The 17827-nt window shown below is 50.9% G+C and overlaps 2 protein-coding genes and 1 long non-coding RNA gene across 3 annotated transcripts in view; 1 reads left to right on the top strand and 2 right to left on the bottom strand.

Annotated features, from left to right (window-relative positions):
- DLG3 (discs large MAGUK scaffold protein 3) overlaps positions 1-17827 on the bottom strand; it is a 177184-nt gene that overhangs the window by 33531 nt on the left and 125826 nt on the right.
- On the bottom strand, positions 1029-16412 carry LOC122461835 (translation initiation factor IF-2-like). Its single transcript, XM_043522990.1, has 3 exons — positions 15583-16412; positions 13354-13480; positions 1029-2142 (listed from the first exon to the last, which is right to left on the bottom strand). The coding sequence occupies exons 1-2, from the start codon at positions 16410-16412 to the stop codon at positions 13384-13386; spliced, it is 927 nt and encodes a 308-aa protein (XP_043378925.1). The 3' UTR covers positions 1029-2142; positions 13354-13383.
- On the top strand, positions 15845-17755 carry LOC122461836. Its single transcript, XR_006284045.1, has 2 exons — positions 15845-17279; positions 17494-17755. It is a non-coding gene; the product is annotated as an uncharacterized LOC122461836 (long non-coding RNA).

Here is a 17827-nt window from a genome sequence, read left to right as displayed (position 1 = left end):
AAGCTTCATAGAAAGGAGGCAGCTGCAGCCTAGTTGGAGGGGACACAACTTCTCTCTGACCCAGACACAGGACAGGGGAGGATAAAACTGCAGCATCTCACCAGATCCATCTCTCTGCTCAGATGTGTGAGCATGAGGTGCTGGCACGAGGAGCAAAGAGCAGGCACTGCCTCCTTGGCCCCAAATCTAGTCTATCTGCAAAACAACTAGTTCTCTGTGGTGGGAAGGGAGCCCCACTGCTTGCCATCCTCGAGCACAGACCAAGGCTCTTGAGTGACGGAAGAGAAGCCATCCCTGTTGTGTAGCACTTCTGCAGATCCAAGAGCTGAGCAGTGGATCATCTGCTGCTGCCCTGCTCAGAGAGCTGCCAGCAGGTGCATGGGCCCGGGTGCTCCCAAACCTGATCACCTTTCCAGTGAAGAGAGGGGTGTGCTGTACACAGCATTTCCTAGTGCAGGGCCCTGTGCTGCAGAGTATGACCCTTTTGGAACCAGGCATCCTAGTGCTGGGCCAGGCAGCTAGTGGCAGGAGCAGTTGCACCCTCTGGGGACAGGGCAACAGCTCACTGCAAGGGTCTCCCATTGCTGCTCCCAAGCCAGCTACTCCCCAGTAGCAGCACAGACTCTTTACCAAAGCATTTCAGAGGAAGGCGTGACAAACGTGTCACTTAACGCACCCTGGAAGGTGCCGGGATACTACCTCAAGGTTAACAGCCTAGCTAGGAGAAAGCCCTGTGCAGCTCCGCGGGCACCAGCAGCCCTGGGCTCACAGCTCACACTGGAGCTGGGCTCACTCTCCAGTTCCAAAGGCCTCCCTAGTTTGGGGACCCCCTTGGAAGTAGCCCCCCAGCCTGCCCCTCACGCCAGAGGAGTGTCAGTGTGCACACAGGCAGCTGGGATGGGGTGACTTGGGAAGAATCAAAGTCAAGCCTCAGCTCTGAGAAGGCAGGAGGACGAACACAACAAATTCACTGCATATCCCTCCCCCCAGGAACTGTAGAACAAGCTGAACAGTAACTCACTGGCTGGGGAGAGCTCCAGAGAAGCTGGCAAGACCCTGCAGTGAGCTGCTTGCAACCTCGTTCCCAACACCTGACGCTCCTCCCAGCTCCCTCATCAGACGCCAGGCTGACCTTCAGCTGGGTGTAAAGGGCGGGGAAGGAAGGCGGAGGGTGGAGACAAGGGTTCTGCTCACCAGAAGCAGCTTAGAGAAAGATTGTTCCTTTGCTGCCACTCACTCGCTAGGGGATTTGTGAGCATTTGTTCTGTAAACAGTGGGACTGAGACCACCTGTCCCAGCCTCCAGGGCAGAAGGGCCACAGCACTCTCCTCTCACTAGCACCATCCCTCAAATTCTGATTTTGGAGGAGGAGGAAGCTCCTCAGGGGCAATAAAAAGAAAGGAAGTCACTGATCCAGCCATAGCACAGCGAACACACAAAGTCACTTCCTGCTGGAGATACTTAATAGCTAAGGTTAAGATTCTGTCACAGTTATTTTTAGTAAAAGTCATGGACAGGTTGTGTCACGGAAGCCCGCAACCTGTCCATGGGGGGGAGAGGGACTGACAGTCTGAGCCCCGGGGGGGGGGGGGGGGGGGGGGGGAGGGGACGACACACACTCAACATGGACGGATGGGATGGACCTCACAGCTCCTCCGGCCCCGCCGCGGGCAACAGGGGCTGAAGCTGAAGAAGTCACATAGGCCATGGAATCCGTGATGAAATTGTATGTTTTACCAACAGCCCACAAATCCCATGGGAAAGAGACACCCCCACACTCCTCCAGCATAGCAGGCACTCCTGGGGAAACATCTGCCCAGGCCATCTGTCACGCTCAGAAAAGCTGTGTCCTTACCATCGCATATACAGGCCCTTTCTGCCTCTTTCCAGTACGGAGGCACCATTCACATACGTTGATGACAAAATACAGCCACAGATTCCACCAAGAGATAGATCCAGAGGCCAAGAGCAAAACCAAGTCTCATTCAGTGCCAAGCTGCCTTGGCTGGGTGGGGAGCATAGCAGACAGAGCGTGCTCAGGTCACGTGGGGTTAGGGGAACTCTATGTTTTAACCATTCTCTTGCTGATTTACAGAGCAGAGCAGCCTTCCTCAGTTGGGAGGATCAGTGCAAGACAAGATCCTGAGCAGGGCAAGGAGGAGAGAGAAACAGAATCAGGGAACCTGAGGGTTGTAGGTGTGGAGCAGGGGAGACAATCCTACTCCCCAGCCCAAGTGCTGCTCCGTGGCTTGAATTCTTCCTGCTTTGCAGCCCAGGGCTCCCAGAGTCCCCTCCTTGGGAACAGGCCTACCGCAGCTACTTAGCAAGTGATGGCCTTTTGTTTTTTTCCTAAAAAGTCTGGGCAGCTGCTGCTAGAGCTGAAGACACCCTTAGAAATGCACTTGGACCTGGAGCGCCGAGCAGAGCGGCTGCTCTGATTGCTTTAGGGGATGCCGTTGTTTCTTGCAGTGCAGTTTAGACTCAGCGTTTATCTCCCAGACACTCTCCCTCCTTTTAATGGTCATGTTGCTGTTGTGTTCTACCTTTTGCTGCACCAGTTTCCTCCTCACAAAGTATTAATCCAGCCAAAAAACTACAGCCGTATAATGGTAGGGTTGAATGGTTAAACACGCAAGAGTCAGAAAATGCCAAAGGAACGGAAGCAACTTGAATCTGTTCTGTTTTTTCAAACAGAATCCTAAAACAAAAAAACCACATGACTGAAAAGTCATTTCAGGTCCTGTGCAAGACCCCAGCCAACATGTGAGCTTTTCCAGACACACTTCTCCTCTCTAGGATGTTCTCCTCTCCCCTCTTGCTGTGAGATCTCCACAGACAACAGGGGAAGCAGAGACACTGACCAGACACATTGTGCTGTCACACACAGGAAGCACATGGAGGACAGAGAAATATTGGTCCTCTTCTTTCAGTTTTCGTGTCCCCTGGTGTTACCTTAACATGCTTTCGTTAAACGTATCGGGGGGAAATTTAAGTCACCGTATGGCGTGTAAGCTGATGGTGTGTCTTTAGTTTTGTCCCCTGTGCAGGTGCATTGATAGTTTACATGGTCACGCACTCTCTCAAATACACCAGTATCAGAGCTTTTAGTAACCTTACATACATGCCAACAGCATAAAAGGCTTTGCACCCTTGTAATTTCATGTGATTTCTGTCAGAATGGTTCAACCTTATCTTTACTGGCAGACTTTTTAGACAAGCTCTCTTCACTATAAGGTAGCTACAGTAATTTTGTCAGCAATGTACTACTTGTTAAACCAGCAGCACATCCATCCTTGCATGCAATTCAGGTGCTGAGAGAGGCTGTTCGTTGCAGAGCGAAGTTCACAGCTGAGACTCATGGAATTTCATTGAGCTGCGTATGGGCAGACTGTGTCAGCACAGCCCCACTGAAATCAATGGGGCTCTGCACAGGACCAGGGCCTACCTACACTACATAACTTTGACCATGAGTACGTTGTCACTTCTGTCACATGCTGTACATAACAGCCTTCGCTGTACTACTTCAAAAAGCTTTCGTGGACTGATTACCTAGCATGCACAACTACAAGATACTGCACATGTCTAGCAAAGCTGTACAAAAAGATACGTGTTATGGCATTTGAATAACAGTATGTGACAATATAATTAAAGACTACCATATCAATACAAATGCACAAAGGGGGCGGGGTTAGGGTTATGCAACCTGAACTCTTGGCATTTCCTGACTTTCCACCACTTAACTGTGCAGCCGTAGCATTCTTGGAACAACCTTTTTATACTGAACTGCCAGAGTGAGGCTAAAAAACAAAGGGTCTGAGCTGGAGATGCACAGAACAGGCCTCTGAAGCTCTGCTAGCTTGCATGACACCCCAAAGCTACACTACACATGTCCACTGATGTTCACAAGAAGGTCATAAGGACTTTTATAAAGTCAAGAAAGTCTACCCTTCCCTGGTCCTCCATCCCACTCCCCAGGAACTAAACATATTTTGCCCAAAGTTAAAAAAAAAATTATGCACACAAAAGCCAAACAAAATGCCTCTTAAAATGTCATTTAGGTTGCAAAGTCAAGCACACTAAAGTTAGGAAATGCCAGTTTTACACCTGCCTATGCAGAATTAATTCTGCCCCCATGAGAGTCTCTTCTGAGCACTACAGGAAGCAGCAGTCCTGTGGAAAAAACAGGATGTGATCATGTAATCAAAGACAGCATCATAACACACATGCACAAAGGGACCAAATTAAAATTGTATAGGCAACCGTACATTTGGCATTACTTAACTTTTGAGTGTTTGTCTTTGCATCCTAAACAGTGTTCTTTTAACAGCTTTGGCATGCGATTTCCTGATGTGTTTTTTTTTAAGAGAGTTAAATATTACGCACATCTGTAACAACCTCCCCACCACGCATCATCAGCAGGGTTTGAATGTGGAACCTTCAGCACTGAAGCACAGACTGCTACCACTTGAGCTACAGGATTCAGTGGCAGCAGAAGGCTGCTGTTCTGGGGAGGAGGAAGAGAGAATAAGGGAAAATGGGTTTCCATGGGGTGGTTAGGAGAAACCTGAGCTAGTTCTCTCTCTCTCTTCCCCTACCTGGGAGTCGCAGGAGCTCCTTTCCCATGTGGTGCCCCCAGAAAGGGAACTTAGGCTGCTGGGTCTGGCTCGTCCCCTCCCCGCCCCACACTTGCTACAGGTGGGCCGAAAGCTCCAAGGTATTGCCAGCATGGCATGTGTTGCTGCTACAGCAGCAGCTGGAGCCCAGCATTACAATGTTCCTGTTCAGTTATTCCACAGTTTTCTTAAGGAACACAAAAGTGAAAAGGAAACCGGCAATTTTTAACAGCCTACCTCAGCAAAAGCTGAACGGAATGTCATGAGACAAAGAAAAGACACTTCTCCAGCCATAGGGCATCCCCTTCTCCAGAGAAGCGTTACTCACTAGGTTTCATTACAAGTGTATTAAATCAAAAGATAGAGCCTGGAAAGGCAGATCTCCACTACCCTGTACCATATGCTGACAAGAGGCCAGGATAGTCATTTGCTACGAGAACATTCAAACACCATCATCTGCTTTTTAACCAGGAAGTTGATTTTTTGCCAATTTAACTTAAAGTCAAAGAGCCACATACAGGTTGGCACCAAACAGCCCAGTACAACCCAGTTGGTTATTTTGGTTTTGGTTACCCAAGTCTAAGGGGAAAGCTTTCTGTTTTTGCCCTCAGCAGGTGAAGCAGTTTGGGGCCCAGCAATTGCCTTTTTACATAAGTGGAACAAGTCACCACTGAGTTTCCCGGGAGAGTAGGTGTCTGTCTGTCCCTTCGGGGAGAGGCTAACAAGCAACCTTGGCGTTCCAGCCAGCTGCAGCAGTGTTCCTAGTGAAATAACAGACCGAGACCCCGAGATCCAGCACTTACTGCCCATGCCTATAAGAGGCTAGAACAGGGATCGGCAACCCTTGGCACGTGGCTCATCAGGGAAATCCGCTGGCGGGCCGGGCTGGTTTGTTTACCTGCCGCGTCCGCAGGTTCGGCTGATCGCAGCTCCCACTGGCCGCAGTTTGCTGTTCCTGGCCAATGGGGGATGCAGGAAGCGGCAGCCAGCACATCCCTCAGCACATGCTGCTTCCCTCAGCCCCCACTGGCCTGGAGCGGCGAACCGCGGCCAGTGGGAGCTGCGATTGGCTGAACCTGCGGACGCAGAAGGTAAACAAACCGGCCCAGCCCGCCAGCAGATTTCCCTGATGGATTGTGTGCTAAAGGTTGCCGATCCCTGGGCTAGAACATTATTTGTGGGTCACACATGGCTTCCTACCCCAGGATCCCCATCAGATGCCCCCTCTGCTTAGCCCAGTCTGGCCACCATTTGGAGGAGCCAGATGAAATGTGGCATCCCCCATTTCAGAGAAGCAGCACCCTGCACATACCCAAGCACTCCACTGGGTCACAGCTGTCCTGTCTCCCACGTCACTAGAGGGAGGAGTCCAGCTCCCTGCCTTTCCCACAGGCTGTCCTGAGTTGATCAAGGACCTCCCAGCCCTTGTTACACACAAACCCTTTCTGCCTGCTGACAGATGAACCTAATTCCTTCCAGAGAAAGCCAATGGCTTGGTTTAGGAGGAGACAAACAGCCAGAAAGGGCTGGGGGCAGGGGGCAGGTTTAATATTAACTAGCAGCAGGATCAGTGTGGAACAGCTCACTAGTAGGGATGGGGAAGGGGAGGGGACTGCTCCAGCTCCCAACTCCCTCTCTGCTGCTGCCAGCCTGGTAACCATTAGCTACAGCAAAGGCCAAGGTGCTGAGCAGTGTCCCTGACACACTGTGCAGAGAGACACACCCTTGCACTAGAGCAGACTAGACCAGCGTTTGCTCAGGACACCAGGCAATGACCGGTTCTCCAGATGACTAGAGAGGCAGTAAAGATGTTGGTTCTGGAAAGAGCCCAGGCTACCAAGGTGCTCGGATCCTGCACCTCTAACCCACCACTCAGAGCTTTCTTTCCTGCAAGCCTCTGCATTCCTGCTGTGTAAGCTCCCCCACTCCCATTCACAGTGCCATTGCCTAGCTTCCAAGCTCTGCTACAGGGTCAAAGGGCCCAAAGCTGAGTGGAGGCAAAACAGAGAGCCCAAGGCAGCTGGGGGCTGTTACTGGTTTGGTGCGAGTGTGAGCCAGACAGACGAGCAAGGAGGGCCCTACAATACCTGCAGCCACCCCAGTTCAGCAACGCTGATTTTATTTTGGGCAGCTAGCTAAGAGTAGTGCATACTGAGCTGAGTGAAGGCTCCTGATCCCCAGGCTGCCCATCACAGCCTGGGCAGGAACAGCTGGGCAAGGCCTCGGTCTCCCACTCGCCTGACACACACACATATTTGGCAAGCAGTGCAGTAGCAAAGCCCTCTTCTCCATGCTCAGCACCCTCTCTGAGCGGATCTAAGTGACCAGGGTGGGGAACAGCACACTAGGCAGGGGCATAGGGAATGGGAAAAGAACAGAGGAGAAGAAAGGCCAGCCCAGGAAGGAATGGGTGGCTGGCTAGCAAGTCCAGGCCCTGGTTGGAGGAGTCAGAGCTGTGGTCCCATTATGAGGGGGGTGTATGGCTGGTGGGAAAGGCACAGGGTGCACTCACTTAAGTGCATTTGCTCTGGGACCCAGCTTCACTTGGTACTTTATTGGCAGAGGACCTCTTGGGACTGTCAAATCAATGTTTGCTCGGTGGCTAGGTAGCTGGGGAGAGTGACTGCTTATGGACTGGTTTCAGAGTAACAGCCGTGTTAGTCTGTATTCGCAAAAAGAAAAGGAGTACTTGTGGCACCTCAGAGACTAACCAATTTATTTGAGCATAAGCTTTCGTGAGCTACAGCTCACTTCATCGGATGCATACTGTGGAAAGTGTAGAAGATCTTTTTATACACATAAAGCATGAAAAAATACCTCCCCTCACCCCACTCTCCTGCTGGTAATAGCTTATCTAAAGTGATCACTCTCCTTACAATGTGTATGATAATCAAGTTGGGCCATTTCCAGCACAAATCCAGGTTCTCTCCCCCCCCCACAAACCCACTCTCCTGCTGGTAATAGCTTATCTAAAGTGACCACTCTCCTTACAATGTGTATGATAATCAAGGTGGGCCATTTCCAGCACAAATCCAGGGTTTAACAAGAACGTCTGGGGGAGGGGGGGGGCGCCCAAGGGGAAATAGGTTACCTTGCATAATGACTTAGCCACTCCCAGTCTCTATTCAAGCCTAAATTAATAGTATCCAATTTGCAAATGAATTCCAATTCAGCAGTTTCTCGCTGGAGTCTGGATTTGAAGTTTTTTTGTTGTAATATCGCAACTTTCATGTCTGTAATCGCGTGACCAGAGAGACTGAAGTGTTCTCCGACTGGTTTATGAATGTTATAATTCTTGACATCTGATTTGTGTCCATTTATTCTTTTATGTAGAGACTGTCCAGTTTGACCAATGTACATGACAGAGGGGCATTGCTGGCACATGATGACATATATCACATTGGTGGATGTGCAGGTGAACGAGCCTCTGATAGTGTGGCTGATGTTATTAGGCCCTGTGATGTTATTAGGCCCTGGAATTCCTCAAGGGCTTCTTTTCCATGGGTCCAGATGATGAAGATGTCATCAATATAGCGCAAGTAGAGTAGGGGCGTTAGGGGACGAGAGCTGAGGAAGCATTGTTCTAAGTCAGCCATAAAAATGTTGGCATACTGTGGGACCATGTGGGTACCCATAGCAGTGCCGCTGATTTGAAGGTATACATTGTCCTCAAATGTAAAACAGTTATGAGTAAGGACAAAGTCACAAAGTTCAGCCACCAGGTTAGGCATGACATTATTGCTATTACCAACAGGAGAGTGGGTTTGGGGGGGGGGGGGAGCGGGGGGGGGGAGAAAACCTGGATTTGTGCTGGAAATGGCCCAACTTGATTATCATACACATTGTAAGGAGAGTGATCACTTCAGATAAGCTATTACCAGCAGGAGAGTGGGGTAGGGGGAGGTATTTTTTCATGCTTTGTGTGTATAAAAAGATCTTCTACACTTTCCACAGTATACATCCGATGAAGTGAGCTGTAGCTCACGAAAGCTTATGCTCAAATAAATTGGTTAGTCTCTAAGGTGCCACAAGTCCTCCTTTTCTTTTTGCTTATGGACTGGGAGCTGAGAGAGGCTATCAGCATGAACTGCTACACTGCAAGCTAGTCCCCAGCACACTGGGAGGAGCAGCAGGATTACTGTGGTTCCCCGTCCAGCCCATGCTCTCATGCAGGCTATTAAGAGAACACACAACTCATCTGACCAAATGGTAACAAATAACATTGCCTCTCCATTTAAGTGTCACTGCTGTATACAATGTCTCACTGGGGAGCTGAGCCAGGGAATTGGGGACACTAAGTCCTACATTAAGAGAGGAGGAGGATTTATTGTTTCTACTTCGCACCTTGGTGAAGAGCCTCTAGAGCCATTCCTCTCGCCAGGCAGGCTTACTGACCTGAACATATATGCCACGCTGCATGTTGTCGAGTCTTGTGAAGTAGAGATCTGTCCCTTGAGGCCACAGGGCAACGCTACCCCCACACCCACCCTGAAGAAATCTCTGTGCTCTGAATTCTTTCCACAGCAAGCCTGAAAGGACTGACACTCCCCAAACCATGCTGCTCTAGGATTAGAAATCCATTGGGCTATTGTCTGCATCTCTCTCTGCCTCTCCACCCCCACAGTGGAATAATGAGCCTGGGTGTTAATGGCCTTAGTTACAATTCCATGTGGGCTCCTGTTTATTGTGAACCGAGCACTCCTTCTTCTTTGTTTCTATGGTAAACGCATTCAATGAGTGAAGCCAAAACAGCGAAGCAGCTAGGCCTTAACCCAACAGCCCCAAGAAAAAGCAACCCCCCCAGGACACAACTGCCACCCATCAGTGCCAGAGCTGTGGCTGAAGCAGGACTTGCCGGGAGTCCCATAAGTGTGCAAGAGCAGTATAGGACCTCGAGTACCATGTGGGCTGTGACGATTTAGTACAGATCAGTTAAGATCAGGGGCTGGGATTGCAGGCCTAACTTCTGGGATTAAGTTAGATCTTCATGCCTGTTTGCATAGTTTCCTGCAGTTCAGCTGCAGGTTGCACAGAATTGTCGGTAAGCAGCTTCCTGTACTGAGCAGCAAAGCCCTGCACGTCAACCTGAGCAAGTGACTGGGCCCAGAATCTCCCTCCCACTAAATGTCACTTCATGAAGAACATTGCACCCTGCAGACTGTGGGTCTCTGGCCCAGTACAAAAGGGCTCTCTCGGACTTCACCTACTATGACACTGGACCCTTAGCTGGTGATACTAAGTGTCCCCCGCAGATTACCAACCTAGGCTTCTCCACTAACCCCCAAAAGGAACTGGTCAACAGCATGTCACTGAACAGCTACTTTCTAGGACACCAGGAAACAGTGAAACGGGAGGAAATGAAAGCCATCAAGGAGCCAAGTGAGAAAAGAGAAGGAGAGTCTCAGCAAAGCGACAGTAAAAGCTGGAAAGGAGCCACTCCTGAGGATACAAGGAGCCCTGCCCGTGGGAGTTGTGCTCAGAGCCAGCCAACATCCCATAAGATTGAAGACCCAATGGGCAAGGAAGCGACTGTGAATCATACTTAGAGTAGCAAAACTCAACAGGACCCATAATGACTATTTCTAGCAGGAAGTGCTGCCCAGGACGGATGAACCTCAGCAGGGCACAGGCTGGCTGCATCCACCTGCAAAGCCAGGGAAGGGACACCACACTCTGAGGAGAGGTGGAAAGGCTTGCGGAGTACGTTGCCACAGCCTCAGACTCCACGGAACAAGTCTCTATGGTCTGGGACCATCCATGGGCAGCCTCATTGCAGAGGGAAGAAAGGGGGCAGTTCCTGTAACGGTCCATTGCTTTCACTTATGGAACCTGTGACTTGCCTTGTGCTAAAGTTACAGTCAGTGACTTAAAGCAGAAAAGAATGACTTATTTTATTGCCATTACTGTCTCTCCCTTTGAACTTTGGGGTTAATTCATTCATCTGTCCTGACTGCGTCCAGCATGTACCTCTGGCAGTGACCGCTCTGTATGTTTGGAGGAGAGGGGCTGAGGCATGATGCTGAGAAATGCCATGTGACTTTCTAAAATCACTGTACCTGCTCCATGGTTTCCCATTCCCTTCTGAAGTCAGCTGCAGGAAGAGTAACCACAGTAAAGTTCTTACATTTGAAAATGAAGGGAGCACCTGGCTTGGGTCACATGCCTGACAATAACTCCTTCCTGGATATTTATGGCATTGCCAAAACTTGGCCTTTGTGCCCATGTACAGCGAAGTTGACAGGAAGAGAGAGAAACATGAAAGGGCTCCTTTTATAATCACAACACAGAACAGCACTTGGAAGTGGCTTTTTCTTTTAGAAGACTTGAGGTAACCTCCAAAGGCTTTGCACCAAGCTAGCATCTCTATGCACAGGTGCTTAGAAGACAGAAGTAACTTGCCTCACTATGATTTTATCTTTGACCTGTTTGTTTGGGGTGAAGAGAAGCAGAATTCCTGGCATTAAGAAGATACACAAGTTGTTGGGATTTGGGCAAGTGACTAAGTGTCAGCAGTAACCCAGAATTTCCATGTGCGAGCTCTGGCACTCAGCAGCACGAAAAAGTGTGCATTCACTTACCACAGCCCCAGGCAAGCACCCCAAGCCACTCCTGCAATCAATCACATGGGGCTTGGAGGGGATAAGTCTGCAGATCCTGCATCTCTGCTGATAAGGGTTAGTTTCTGCCAGCTCCTTCCTATGGGCCTGCATTGCCAGGCTCTGAACAGGGAAAGTTCATATCCACTGCTTTCTAAATGCCTGTGTCTTGTGTTCATGCCCATTGCAATCACGGGTTCTCATCTGCTCCTTGGTTTACCATTCCCTTTTCTTCATGCATAAGCAGGGACCATTGTTGCTACCAGTGCCATTCTGACTGGATTCTCCTTCTCTAGGGTTGCTCTTAGGGTCCGAATTCTTTTGAGCTCTCAGTCTATTGTCTGTAATACTGACCCATGATTTCGTTGAACGTCTGGACATATTATTTTGCATTTCCTTATAATTTATTGCCATCCCTAGGAGGAGGTATTGGGATACTCACTACACCGGCCTATCCAGATTAGCTGTTTACTACTCTTTGCTTTGATTTGTTGCCTTCTAACTGCTCTCAAAGGATGGCCTCCCTGCACCTCCCATGAGTTAAAGAGATCCTAACTGCCTCAGAAGGCCAGGCCTTCCACTTTTGGTTTTAGTTATAGGCAGGATCCCACACACCCAAACACTTACCGTCCTCTCTGCCTAGGCTGGACTGAAAGCAGCAAAGCACAAGCAGATTCTGATCCGGAGGAAGCACATGGGTCATGGAGCCATTCAGCTGACTGACTTGCCTCAGCAGTCTAGGGCTCTGCTCACCTCTTCAATATCTAACATTTCCTAGGGATTATATTGCTTTTCTCCATGCAGACAACAGATCATTCCAGTGGTCTTTAATGCACGTGTGTGCCTGAGGCCATCATATTATGACACTTGACATGTAACATACAGTACACGAAGGCCATGGGCTACAAACCCCAACAACATATTAGCTGTGTAACCACCTGCTTATTTTAAAATCTCACTCTGCCTTTTCCTACATTTAAGAAATGCTCAGCCCACACCTGCTTGTTTCTTTGCCAAATCTCACTTTGCAAACTGAACCTGAAATACAGGAGCACAAAGTACTTCCTGAAACACCACCACATGCCATACTCCTTGGGCTGCACAAAGCGCTCCTCTCCGGGAAGAGCCTTTGCACCTCCCTTCACAGACGGGCTTTGTGACAGAAGAAGGGATCACACGAACATTTTCCCCAAAACACCTGCCTTGGAAATGATAGAAGAAACAGAAGAGGTCCAGGGAAAGGCAACAAAAATGATCAACGGCCTGGAAAGCCTTCCCTATGAAGAGAAAAGGAATAAAGAGCCTAGAGAAGACAAAAACTAAGAAGGGATGTGATAGAAATGTATAGAAGAATGGTAAAGAAAAGGGATGTTCCTATTACACTCATAATACAAGAATAAGGGCACAAAGAAATCAAAGGGAACCATTTAAAACTGACAAGAAAATCCATATTTTAAAGCCACAACACATAGTATATGGAACTAACTGCGGCTAAATATCATGGCGGCCAAAAGCTCAGTAGGATTCAACAAAGCATTAGCCATTTGTATGGCTAGTGAAGCCATTCAGTTACAAGTTTCCTGTGTCTGTGGTGCCCAGACAGGATGGTCCATGGTTCTGACATAGTGTGGCTGTCCTTATTCCTTCCAGTGGGTCAGCAGATAACAAACAGCTGCCTTGCCCAGCAACATGCAAAGTAAGGTCTCCGAACCCAACTGTTCCCTTTTTTCAGGGACACTTCAGATTAGTTGCCTTGCCAAATGCTGCCACTCAGCCTGGCACAGGCAGCACCACTTGGCTGTTAACACCTTTGTGAAGGGATTAAAGACAATTCTGTTAATTTTAAAAGCAATGTTTAATTAGCATCTTTTAAAGAGAGACTCTTTCCACCTGCTCAAGCTTCACAGGGATCCAGCCCCTGAGCACAGACCTCCAGCCCCTTTTGGACTTTTCAGAAGCAACTGCTTTCACACTGAAAACTGATTAATACACCAAGAGCTATCTCCCCCATCCATCCTAGTCCCCCTGTGGCAGTAGTCTGGAGAGAAACAACCTAGCCCAGCATGCTCAGGGCCAGCTTATTTCAGTGGGCTACAGCAGCTACCAGGTTAGCACATTACTAAGTAGGGATCAATGCCACATACTTAGCAGGATCAGCTCTTCCGCTTCTGTGCTCAGTCTCCTGGGCAGTCGGCAAGCTTCGCCTCTTCACAGGATCTCATGTGAGTCCACTGCTGGCTTCTCCTCAGCATCACCATGGCACTAGATTTACTGTTCCCATCACAGAAATAAAAAACACCTACACTCCTGCTCAGACTCCCCGACAAACTCTGCTTCCAGTAGACAGAGAAAGAGCCAACAGAATTGACTCCTAAGCAGCACACAGGTTCCAGACTTCACCAAGCAGTGCCAGCTATGGGCATCAGAGAGTACCTCTTCATTGCTGACACAGCCACTCCAGCACCTGCTTCAGACACAGGAATAGCCCCAGTGCTCCCCAGAAATGGCAGCTCTGTGTACATCCAGGTGCCAGAAGAGCCCTCTAAGGAACTACAACAACTATTCAACGTGTTTGTAAAGTCCATTACCTCCCCACCCTCTTTCAAAGCCATCTTGAGCATCACCAAGGGGCACCAGTATCAGCCTTCAGGGGTCAGAAAAGCTCATGTCACTTAACCATCCCCTCACCCTGCACCCCCACACCCAGGAGAAAGACAGTAGGCTAAACCCCAAGAGCTCAGAAATTACACTATTGCAGGATACCAAAAGGTTTCTGCCAGGTCCCAAGACATGCGCAATACAGAGTGGGATACAGTGCTCACTTCAGGACACGCTGAAATCTACCTGTACCTTGCCTCCACTAGAATTTTACAGCAAGAGACCTATCATAAGTTAGGTGGCTTTTTTTTTTTTTTTTAAAAAAACAGGGAGATCACTTTTTTCTGGCGGTGAAGATATAAACTGGAAGAGTTAAAGCCTAGTGCACCCCAGGCTCCAATACAACCAGCTAAAGCACCTTCAAATGTGTTAGGCTTGGTCTAAGCCAAAAACTTTTGCCAGTAATGTCACTTACTGGCATGATTTTTTAAGGACATTTCTGTAACTGCACAATCATTCCAGACACAGTTATACTAACAACATATGCTTCTACTGGTATCTTATTTTGTTTGGGGAACCAGTAGAAACTATACTGGCAAAAGCACTCTTTTGCTGGTACAAACAGCATTTTATTAAGAGCCTCTATGCTCTGAAGATAGTTGGAGTCACGCCAGACTTTAGGACTTGCCTACTCTTAAAGTTCATTCAGATTAAAGTTGGGTGTGAGTTTAAAGTGCAACAGTGATTCCTGAATTCCAGAACAAGTGTCCACATATGGAGTTGAGTGTGCATTATTCCAGTTTAATTTAATTCAGTGGATTAAACTAATCTATCAGACAATGGCAGAAAAAGATCCAATGATGGGAAGAAGAAACTAAACAAAATCAGAACAGAAATAAAATGTAAATTTTTAACACGGACGAAAACTAACTATTGGATCAATTTACCTTGGGACCGGGTGTATTCTCCAACAGTAGAAGTTTTTAATCAAACCTGGATGTCTTTCTAAAAGATACATCCAACTCAACCAGCAGTTGTGGGTTAGAGGCAGAAACCAGTGGGTGAAACGCTAAGGCCTGTGTTACCCAGGAAATCAGACCAGACCATCACCTGGGCCCTTCAGCCGACCCATCCGTGCTGGCCAGTCAGAGTCCGGGAGGAATGCTCGGGGGACCCCCAGACCAGCCAGCACAGGGCCGCTAGACCGCCAGTGAACGGCAACGAACTCCTTCCTGCAGACCCAGCCCAGCCGGCCAGACCCGCCGCGCGGGCGGGCGGACAAAGGGCCCAGCCCGCGGAGCAAACGGGCGGTGACAGGTCACACAGGTGGGCTCTGAGGTGCAGCCCCCTAGGATGGGCTGGGGGGGCTGAGCGCGACATGGGGCCACGGGCGGAGCCCCCCGGGGACAAGGGAGGGTGAGCGGGGGGCGGGGCCCAGGCCGAACCCCCCGGGGAGGGGGAGGGGCCGGGGCCGAAGTGAGGGGGGGTGAGGGGGTGCGAGGCCCAGGGACGGGAAGACTAAGGGGGGGAGTGACCGGGGCCCGGCCCCCCCAGGGTGAGGGGGCTGGCGGGGGGCGGGGGGAAGGGAGGGGAGAGCCCGGCGGGGGGAGGGGCCCGGGCCGGGCCTCCCGGGGGGAGGGGGCTGGCGGGGGGGAGGGGCCCGGGCCGGACACCCCCCCAGGGTGAGGGGGCTGGCGGGGGGGGAGGGGAGAGCCCCGCCGGGGGGAGGGGAGAGCCGCGCGGGCGGGGAGGGGCCCGGGCCGGCCCCAGCTCACCTAGCAGACCGGATCACAGGCGGCCCCGCGCCGGACCAGCCCGGCTCCCGGCTCCGGACACAAAGCCGCACGGGCGGGAGGAGGAGGCGGCGGCGGCGGCTCCGCCCCCCGACCAGCCTCGCGCCAATCGGCATCCGCTCACCTCCTCGGTCCCCACCCCCTCCCCAAGCCCCGCCTCCGCGCGCTCGGCCTATCACCGCCGTTGTCCTGCACATACGGCGCCGCGCCGGCCCGCTCGCTCCCCTCCCCCCGTCAGGCGGCGGTTGGCGAGGCGGTTGGAGCGGCCCGCGCGCGTGCCCGCCCCGCCCCGCGGGAGGTCGGGCCGGGCCCCCTCTCGGCACCGCCCGGCTCCTGAGGGGAAGCGGGTGCCCGGGGTTAGGGCCCGCGGGCTGCCAGCGAGAGGGGCGCTGCGGCGGCGGCCCGCGGGCGTTACCCGAGCCGGGGCAAGGCTGGCCGTGGCCCGGCGGGAGAAGGACCGCGGCGAGCCAGCCGCTCGCAACCGCTTTCAGGCTGAAGGCAGCGTTCACACGCAGACTGTAGCGAAACCGGCGCAAGAGGCGAAGCTCTGCGTCCATCCACCGGCCGGCTGCCCCCGGGGCGTCCGTTCCCCGGGAGCCCAGAGAGGGGCCTGCCCCGGGGGGAGCCTGGCGGGCTGGCCCGCTCCAGGCTGGGTGGCGGCGGGGAGGGGAAGCGGTGCGGGGAAGCGGTGCGGGCCGCTCGTGTCCGGGAACCGCGCGGGCTGAAGCAGCAGGAAAGTCTGGTTCCAGCGCGACGGGGACTTTCCGCCGGTGACAGCCACAGGCCTGGGCCCGGCCTGCGAGACGCACCATTTCCTTTTAAGGAGCTGCAGCCGATCTGGGCCAAATTCATCCCGAGTGTAATTCGGCTTCGGCCCAGTTACACGAAGGATGAACTACTCAAAGCCCAGTCGTTGCTGATTGGGGAACAGAGCCATTTTGGGAATAAAACTACAAAGCCAAAGGGAGCAGCCTTGACAGTGGCGCTGCCTGCAGATGACCCGTCTGCAGGGAGGTGACAAGAAACCCCCCCTGTGAGCAGGTACAGTTAGTGAAAGTCACTTTTGGTGTTAGTTTAACATAGAGTTGTCTAGTGACTTGGAGCAAAACTAAGTTATTAAATGAGAAATGACACAGGAATGTCCGTTTTGTGTAGAACCTTCCCCTCCACACTGAACAGGCTGCTGCCCCTGGAAGACGAGTCTACAGCTGGGAATGAGACAAACTCCCACTCACGAAGCTTTAGCTAGACAGTGTGGACATTGCTGCTTGGCCTACAGCTTGCCTCTCAAGCCTAAGCAGTTGGATGGGTTTGGGAGGCCAAACTGCAATGTCCACACTATTCTTAGGCTTCAGACCCAATATCCTGAGTCTGTCTACCCAGGCTGGGTGGCTTGCTCCCAGCTGCACTGTAGACATACTCAGAATGGCCTGCTGGGACTCTAGGATTTCAGATTGGCTGTAAATGAGAATGATTCAGAATTTCCGCTCTGGCTCCAATTTCAGCCCATGGCCCCTTGCTTCACCTGGCAGGGGCTGCTCCAATAGATTTTCTGAACACATGAAGTCCTGCTAATTTGCAGGGATCCTGGATTACCCAGGGCAGGATGAGGGCTCCCAGCGGTAGCAAGTTATTAAACACCAGTATTTCAGGCCAGTGAGCCATACTGACCTGGAGAAGTTTCAGAGTAACAGCCGTGTTAGTCTGTATTCGCAAAAAGAAAAGGAGTACCTGTGGCACCTTAGAGACTAACCAATTTATTTGAGCATGAGCTTTCGTGAGCTACAGCTCACTGCATCCGATGAAGTGAGCTGTAGCTCACGAAAGCTCATGCTCAAATAAATTGGTTAGTCTCTAAGGTGCCACAAGTACTCCTTTTCTTTTGACCTGGAGAAAAGACACTGCCAACGGCTAATCTACTTGCTCTATTAAACACCTGAATCTTACTCAAAGACACCTGACTACTTCCCCAGGACTCCACTGTGTCAGATATAACAAGGGATGGTAAAGCAGTTGAGTCTTTCCCATGTTCTATCTACATTCTTATCCCTTGCCTGTGGCTCTGGGGTCTGAGTGTGGGTGTCATTGAGGAATGGGATTTATTTAACTTGTCAGTAAAGCATTTCCAGATGCAGTTTATATGAAAGATGTTTTCCAAAATAAAGTTTTGTTTTACATTGTATAATCTGTCACCCTGAGCAGCAGCCCCCCCAGCTAATCCAATCCT

Source organism: Chelonia mydas, chromosome 9 (genome assembly GCF_015237465.2).
Source record: "Chelonia mydas isolate rCheMyd1 chromosome 9, rCheMyd1.pri.v2, whole genome shotgun sequence".
Classification (NCBI taxonomy): domain Eukaryota; kingdom Metazoa; phylum Chordata; order Testudines; family Cheloniidae; genus Chelonia; species Chelonia mydas.
This window is presented reverse-complemented; position numbering and strand designations above follow the sequence as displayed.

Coding starts and splice junctions, on each gene's coding strand:
- LOC122461835 (XM_043522990.1), bottom strand. CDS start 16,412: ATGGTGCGTCTCGCAGGCCGGGCCCAGGCCTGTGGCTGTCACCGGCGG. Junction 13,481..15,582: donor CCTGTGATCCGGTCTGCTAG/GTGAGCTGGGGC, acceptor TGATGGGAACAG/TAAATCTAGTGCCATGGTGA.